General features: G+C 42.3%; 1 protein-coding gene across 1 annotated transcript in view; it reads left to right on the forward strand.

Annotated features, from left to right (window-relative positions):
- Nucleotides 1-377: 377 nt before the first annotated feature.
- The window catches only part of LOC110534818 (hormonally up-regulated neu tumor-associated kinase homolog A-like), a 47446-nt gene continuing 38825 nt past the window's right edge, over nt 378-8998 (forward strand). The window contains exon 1 of the mRNA XM_036989438.1: nt 378-1364. Within this exon, the coding sequence (XP_036845333.1) occupies nt 1047-1364 (318 nt within the window). The 5' untranslated portion in view covers nt 378-1046. The remainder of the gene's footprint in view (nt 1365-8998) is intronic.

Below are 8998 nucleotides of genomic sequence, written 5' to 3' on the forward strand. Positions count from 1 at the left end.
AACATTTCTTTGTTCCTAAAACCTAAAAAAAAGAACATGCAACCCCCCCGTATATTACCTTAGACATAACACATCATTTACGTTTATAGACTATTCATGGTTAATAACATAGCCTAGTTTACACCACAAGGTTATCTATATTCAAGACACGACTCCTTTGGAGGAGGAGAGGAAGGGTGGCTCTCGCCAAACAGCGAGACAAATCAATAGACTCATTAATCATGATCCATATTCTCTAGCTACCAGGAGTCACCTTCCAATCAGGGAAGAGAGAGAGCCAGGTGATATCATCCCCATATCCAGTCTCCGGAAGAGTTAGACCAGCCTTTGTTTGAGCTGCAGGGGCGGCTACTGTATTTGGAGAGGAGAGAGCCCTTTGAATTGACTTGAGAGGTGTGAGGGGGGGTCTCGTCTGCTCCCGCCGCCGCGTCTGATAGGACTACAGCCCAACCCGGTTACCGAGTCAGAAGCGTTTTCTCACAAACAAGTAACGCCCACCCACTGAACCGGGAAAGTCGCTTCAAACCCTACAGCGTTCTTCAGTCTCAAGTCCAATAACCACCCACCGGAAAGCAACGCTCAGCTCCAGAAAAGATTGATTGAGTGACCGAGAGAGAAGTTTAATGAACAACACAAGGATATTTACACTCCCTTTTAACACATTTTGGCAACTTTTGGAAATATTTAGATATTTATATTCTCAGTCAAGAAGCCTATTTTGATTTATATTTTCTTTATGAGACCGTTTAAGTGTTTGAAAACGTTTGGACGCGTCAAGTTCGTGACAAGCTCTTGGAAAATACGCACACTGCATGTTGGCGCGTTGTTTGAACAGGTGGCTCGGGTTCCGGTTAAATTGGCCTATTTACAATCAACGGGGACAACGGACAGGACGGGCAGACGGGACTTTGTCGGACTTCAGATGCTCCTCACATACCGGACCTGCCAGGTTTAGAGCGCAGGGGACAACGAGGACGGACAGTTGGAAACTTCTCTAAAGGCTGAACATAAACCGTGCTTTTGTAGTTTGACAGTTAGGAGTTTTTATGCCAGCCACTGGCGTTGACATGGTTGTCGATAGTCCCCGGTTACACGGGGGTAAAGCCCCGGTCTCCACACCGGAGAACGTTGTCCCCGGGAGTAAAGCCCCGGCCTCTACACCGGAGAACGTTGTCCCCGGGAGTAAAGCCCCGGCCTCTACCCCGGAGAACGTTATCCCGGCTTCTCTAGGCAGTCCTGCTGCGGATATCCTCCGTAATTTTTACCACACTAAGCGGGTCGGAAACTACTTGATCGGGAGGAAACTTGGAGAGGGCTCCTTCGCTAAAGTCCGAGAGGGACTTCACGCCATGACTGGAGAGAAGGTAGGGCTAGTTGACAGTTTTTACTGATGCATGAATACTTTTTTTTCAATTTTTCCATGCATGTGGAATGATTATTTTCAGCAAGGGACGAAAAACACTTTGATTTTTTTGTCAGGTGACCCATCTTACCAGTCAACTTGATGTGAGGATTTACTCCTGAGTTTGACAACTTTGATAACTGGATTACAATACTATTAAACACTTAGACACTTCACATATAAATAGACACTTCACATATAAATAGACACTTCACATATAAATAGACACTTCACATATGAATAGACACTTCACATATGAATAGACACTTCACATATGAATAGACACTTCACATATACATATACATTTCACATATAAATAGACACTTCACATATGAATAGACACTTCACATATGAATATACATTTCACATATAAATAGACACTTCACATATGAATACACACTTCACATATGAATAGACACTTCACATATGAATAGACACTTCACATATAAATAGACACTTCACATATAAATATACACTTCACATATAAATAGACACTTCACATATAAATAGACACTTAACATATAAATAGACACTTAACATATCAATAGACACTTCACATATGAATAGACACTTCACATATGAATAGACACTTCACATATGAATAGATACTTCACATATAAATAGACACTTCACATATGAATAGACACTTCACATATGAATAGACACTTCACATATAAATAGACACTTCACATTACAATACTATTAAACACTTAGACACTTCACATATAAATAGACACTTCACATATAAATAGACACTTCACATTACAATACTATTAAACACTTAGACACTTCACATATGAATAGACACTTCACATATGAATATACATTTCACATATAAATAGACACTTCACATATGAATAGACACTTCACATATGAATAGACACTTCGCATATGAATAGACACTTCGCATATGAATAGACACTTCACATATAAATAGACACTTCACATATAAATAGACACTTCACATTACAATACTATTAAACACTTCACATATAAACAGACACTTAACATATGAATAGACACTTCACATATAAATAGACACTTCACATATGAATAGACACTTCACATATGAATAGACACTTCACATTACAATACTATTAAACACTTAGATACTTCACACATGACTGATAGGTCTACTATACAATGACTGATAGCTCTACTAGTGTCTGATAGGTCTACTATACAATGACTGATAGGTCTACTATACAATGTCTGATAGCTCTACTAGTGACTGATAGGTCTACTATACAATGACTGATAGCTCTACTAGTGTCTGATAGGTCTACTATACAATGACTGATAGGTCTACTACTGTCTGATAGGTCTACTATACAATGACTGATAGGTCTACTAGTGTCTGATAGGTCTACTATACAATGACTGATAGGTCTACTAGTGTCTGATAGGTCTACTATACAATGACTGATAGGTCTACTAGTGTCTGATAGGTCTACTATACAATGACTGATAGCTCTACTAGTGACTGATAGGTCTACTATACACTGACTGATAGGTCTAATACATAATAACACATGTACTGGTGGATAGCCTTTAATCTGAGCTGTTAATAACACATCTTAATGTTATCATCTCTGTTTAATCTGAGCTGTTAATAACACATCTTAATGTAATCATCTCTGTTTAATCTGAGCTGTTAATAACACATCTTAATGTAATCATCTCTGTTTAATCTGAGCTGTTAATAACACATCTTAATGTAATCATATCTGTTTAATCTGAGCTGTTAATAACACATCTTAATATTATCATCTCTGTTTAATCTGAGCTGTTAATAACACACCTTAATGTTATCATCGCTGTTTAATCTGAGCTGTTAATAACACACCTTAATGTTATCATCTCTGTTTAATCTGAGCTGTTAATAACACACCTTAATGTTATCATCGCTGTTTTATGTTATCATTATGAATAGGCTCTTATAGTGCCAGGTGTGCATGGCCAACCAACACAGTGAGAGAGAGAGAGAGAGATATGCACGCACGCACGCACGCACACACACACACACACTCCTTCCCAAAACCCATCTTGACTATTGTCAATATTTACTGCAGTGTGTGTTCTGTACCACGTGCAGGGTAGTGGCTGTGCTGTGAAGAGGTCTCTTCAGTAGCTTTGCTCAAACATACAGACTGTTCTGCTGTCTAGTAGTGACCTCACCCCAACTCCTCTGTATGTCTGTGTGTCTGTCTCTCTCTCTGTGTCTCTCTGTGTGTGTCAGGGTCTCTCTCTCTCTCTCTGTGAGGGTCTCTCTGTGTGTCAGTGTCTCTCTCTCTGTGAGGGTCTCTCTCTCTGTGTCTCTCTGTGTGTGTCAGTGTCTCTCTCTCTCTCTGTGTCTCTCTGTGTGTGCCAGTGTCTCTCTCTCTCTGTGTCTCTCTCTCTCTCTCTCTGTGTCTCTCTGTGTGTGTGTGTCTCTCTCTCTATGTGTGTCTCTCTATGTCTGTCTCTCTCTGTGTTTCTCTCTCTCTCTGTGTCTCTCAATTTAAGGGGCTTTATTGGCATGGGAAACATGAGTTAACATTGCCAAAGCAAGTGAGGTAGACAATATACAAAAGTGAAATAAACAATAAAAATGAATATTAAACATTACACATACAGAAATTTCAAAATAATAACGACATTTCAAACATAAATATGGGTTGTATTTACAGTGGTGTGTGTTCTTCACTGGTTGCCCTTTTCTTGTGGCAACAGGTCACAAATCATCTTGCTGCTGTGATGGAACACTGTGGAATTTCACCCAGTAGATATGGGAGTTTATTAAAATTGGGTTTGTTTTCAAATTCTTTGTGGATCTGTGTAATCTGAGGGAAATAAGTGTCTCGAATGTGGTCATACATTGGGCAGGAGGTTAGGTAGTGCAGCTCAGTTTCCACCTCATTTTGTGGGCAGTGAGCACATAGCCTGTCTTCTCTTGAGAGCCATGTCTGCCTACGGCGGCCTTTCTCAATAGCAAGGCTATGCTCACTGAGTCTGTACATAGTCAAAGCTTTCCTTAAGTTTGGGTCAGTCACAGTGGTCAGGTATTCTGCCACTGTGTCCTCTCTGTTTAGGGCCAAAAAGCATTCTAGTTTTCCCATTTTGTTTTGTTAATTCTTTCCAACGTGTCAAGTAATTATCTTTTTGTTTTCTCATGATTTGGTTGGGTCTAATTGTGCTGCTGTCCTGGGGCTCTGTGGGGTGTGTTTGTGTTTGTGAACAGAGCCCCAGGACCAGCTTGCTTAGGGGACTCTTTGCCAGGTTCATCTCTCTGTAGGTGATGGCTTTGTTGTGGAAGGTTTGGGAATCACTTCCTTTTAGGTGGTTATAGAATTTAACGGCTCTTTTCTGGATTTTGATCATTAGTGGGTATCGGCCTAATTCTGCTCTGCATGCATTATTTGGTGTTCTACGTTGTACACGGAGGATATTTTTGCAGAATTCTGCATGCGGAGTCTCAATTTGGTGTTTGTCCCATTTTGTGAAGTCTTGGTTGGTGAGCGGACCCCAGACCTCACAACCGTAAAGGGCAATGGGCTCTATGACTGATTCAAGTATTTTTAGCCAGATCCTAATTGTTATGTTGAATTTTATGTTCCTTATGATGGCATAGAAGGCCCTTCTTGCCTTGTCTTTTAGATTTGATAGGGAAGCTGAGAGGCCAAATATATTGAATGTGTTATATATAGGGCTGGGCGGTATACCCTATTTTATGATATACAGGTATTGATGCAGGGACCGGTTTGGGTTTTTACTTTACCTTCTATACCAGGATTTGAATGTTTGGTTTGTTAAATACGCTGTGTGTAACGTCCATTTTTATAGTTTACTTTTAGCTACTTCAGTCATCTCTCTCGGCTCTTTCTCTCCGTAACACTTTCCACACAGACCTAGCCACGCCCCCTGTCACTCAAGGAGCGCATTTGATGTTCCTCAACCAAGAGACACTTGTGTTCTGTCTGCCTGGTCAATGCAGCACATGCAACAATGTGGATGACAACGATGCCGTTTTCACTTTGCTTCTTAATATAAATCCACTAGCGTTCTATAGTGACACTATTAGCTTGTTTCTTACATCTGCAAACAGCTAGTTTGTATTTTCTTAGCAAGTTGCCCTAAATCATGTGAGATGCTAATTGTTAGCTGCTAATGCTAATAGCTAGCTAGCTAATACATGTACTGATTAAGAGCAAACGTAGCTAGCTAATACAGCCTGATAATACCAGTGATGTAGACCTAAATCAGCATGTTGTTTGTGCAACAGTATCTTCTAAATCAGAGGAATATGCAAAGCAAGAATATGTTAGCTACATGAAGTAGCTAAGAGAACATGCAATGTAGTCAAAGATTATAGGGTCCCCTAGGAAACACTTATTAACACTTTAGTTCCTACCCTGTCACAATAACTCCTCCCTGGCATTTTCATTTGTTGTCATGTCAAACACTGTATTCAATGTGCCCACTATTATATTCTAACTATCGAATTAGAGTAGTCATTATATTTCCATGATTCCAACAGTTTTGCTCGAATTCGCAAGTCAAATCGCAATTGCAACATTTTGTTAAAAATAAGTCCTAGTGTAACGGATGTGAAACGGCTAGCTTAGTTAGCGTGGGCGCTAAATAGCGTTTCAATCAGTGACGTCACTTGCTCTGAGACCTTGAAGTAGTAGTTCCCCTTGCTCTGCAAGGGCCGCGGCTTTTGTGGAGCGATGGGTAACGACGCTTCGTAGGCGTCAGTTGTTGATGTGTGCAGAAGGTCCCTGGTTCGCGCCCGGGTATGGGCGAGGGGACGGTTTAAAAATTATACTGTTACATTGGTGCCGTGACCCGGATTACTGGTTGCTGCGGAAAAAGGAGGAAGGTCAAAAGGGGGGTGAGTGTAACGGATGTGAAACGGCTAGCTTAGTTAGCGTGGGCGCTAAATAGCGTTTCAATCAGTGACGTCACTTGCTCTGAGACCTTGAAGTAGTAGTTCCCCTTGCTCTGCAAGGGCCGCGGCTTTTGTGGAGCGATGGGTAACGACGCTTCGTAGGCGTCCGTTGTTGATGTGTGCAGAAGGTCCCTGGTTCGCGCCCGGGTATGGGCGAGGGGACGGTTTAAAAATTATACTGTTACATTGGTGCCGTGACCCGGATTACTGGTTGCTGCGGAAAAAGGAGGAAGGTCAAAAGGGGGGTGAGTGTAACGGATGTGAAACGGCTAGCTTAGTTAGCGTGGGCGCTAAATAGCGTTTCAATCAGTGACGTCACTTGCTCTGAGACCTTGAAGTAGTAGTTCCCCTTGCTCTGCAAGGGCCGCGGCTTTTGTGGAGCGATGGGTAACGACGCTTCGTAGGCGTCAGTTGTCGATGTGTGCAGAAGGTCCCTGGTTCGCGCCCGGGTATGGGCGAGGGGACGGTTTAAAAATTATACTGTTACTAGGTTATTTGCCCATATCGTGCAGCCCGACGTGGCAGTGTAGACATTCTCAATTGAGCAGTGGTGTAAAGTACTGAAGTAAAAATACTTTAAGTACTTGTTTTTTGTTGGTATCTGTACTTTAATTTACTAAAATGTTTTATTATTTTGGACTACTTTTACTTCACTACATTCCTAAAGAAAATACTGTACTTTCTACTCCATACATTCTCTCTGACAAACTCGTTAGATTTACGCACTTATCAAGAGAACATCTCTGGTCATCCCTACTGCCTCTGATCTGGTGGACTCACTAAATAGAGAACATCCCTGGTCATCCCTACTGTCTCTGATCTGGTGGACTCACTAAACAGAGAACATCCCTGGTCATCCCTACTGTCTCTGATCTGGAGGACTCACTAAACAGAGAACATCCCTGGTCATCCCTACTGCCTCTGATCTGGAGGACTCACTAAACAGAGAACATCCCTGGTCATCCCTACTGCCTCTGATCTGGAGGACTCACTAAACAGAGAACATCCCTGGTCATCCCTACTGCCTCTGATCTGGAGGACTCACTAAACAGAGAACATCCCTGTTCATCCCTACTGCCTCTGATCTGGAGGACTCACTAAACAGAGAACATCCCTGGTCATCCCTACTGCCTCTGATCTGGAGGACTCACTAAACAGAGAACATCCCTGGTCATCCCTGCTGTCTCTGATCTGGTGGACTCACTCAACAGAGAACCTCCCTGGTCATCCCTACTGCCTCTGATCTGGTGGACTCACTCAACAGAGAACCTCCCTGGTCATCCCTACTGCCTCTGATCTGGTGGACTCACTCAACAGAGAACCTCCCTGGTCATCCCTACTGCCTCTGATCTGGTGGACTCACTCAACAGAGAACCTCCCTGGTCATCCCTACTGCCTCTGATCTGGTGGACTCACTCAACAGAGAACCTCCCTGGTCATCCCTACTGCCTCTGATCTGGTGGACTCACTAAACAGAGAACATCCCTGGTCATCTCTACTGCCTCTGATCTGGAGGACTCACTAAACACAAATGCTTTGTTTGTAAATTATGTCTAAATGTTGGAGTGTTCCCCTGGTTATCCGTAAATAAAGAAAAATAAAATGGCGCCATCTTGTTTACTTAATATAAGGAATTTGAAATTATTCATAATTTTACTTTTGATACTTAAGTACATTTACAACCAAATACTTTTTAGACTTTTACTCAAGTAGTATTTTACTGTGACTTGAGTCATTTTCTATTAAGGTTTCTTTACTTTTACTCAAGGATGACTTTTGGGTACTTTTTCTACCACTGGCCCTACTACAAACAGATCTGGGACCAGGCTAAGTTAAAGCCTGGTTGGGTACTTTTTCCACCACTGGCCCTACTACAAACAGATCTGGGACCAGGCTAAGTTAAAGCCTGGTTGGGTACTTTTTCCACCACTGGCCCTACTACAAACAGATCTGGGACCAGGCTAAGTTAAAGCCTGGTTGGGTACTTTTTCCACCACTGGCCCTACTACAAACAGATCTGGGACCAGGCTAAGTTAAAGCCTGGTTGGGTACTTTTTCCACCACTGGCCCTACTACAAACAGATCTGGGACCAGGCTAAGTTAAAGCCTGGTTGGGTACTTTTTCCACCACTGTCAATTGAGTGCAGGAAATGATAAAATATCTGAAATTAGTTTTGGTTGAAGTTGAACAGTATAAACCAATCAGAATGGAGAAAGACACTGAAGTCACTTAGAATGTTGCCACCCTGGGATCACTCACTACTCATAAAGCACCCTGGGATCACTCACTACTCATAAAGCACCCTGGGATCACTCACTACTCATAAAACACCCTGGGGTCACTCACTACTCATAAAGCACCCTGGGATCACTCACTACTCATAAAGCACCCTGGGATCACTCACTACTCATAAAGCACCCTGAGATCACTCACTACTCATAAAACACCCTGGGATCACTCACTACTCATAAAGCACCCTGGGATCACTCACTACTCATAAAGCACCCTGGGATCACTCACTACTCATAAAACACCCTGGGATCACTCACTACTCATAAAGCACCATAGGATCACTCACTACTCATAAAGCACCCTGGGATCACTCACTACTCATAAAGCACCCTGAGATCACTCACTACTCATAAAACACCCTGGGGTCACTCAC

Source organism: Oncorhynchus mykiss, chromosome 10 (assembly GCF_013265735.2).
Source record: "Oncorhynchus mykiss isolate Arlee chromosome 10, USDA_OmykA_1.1, whole genome shotgun sequence".
Taxonomy (NCBI): domain Eukaryota; kingdom Metazoa; phylum Chordata; class Actinopteri; order Salmoniformes; family Salmonidae; genus Oncorhynchus; species Oncorhynchus mykiss.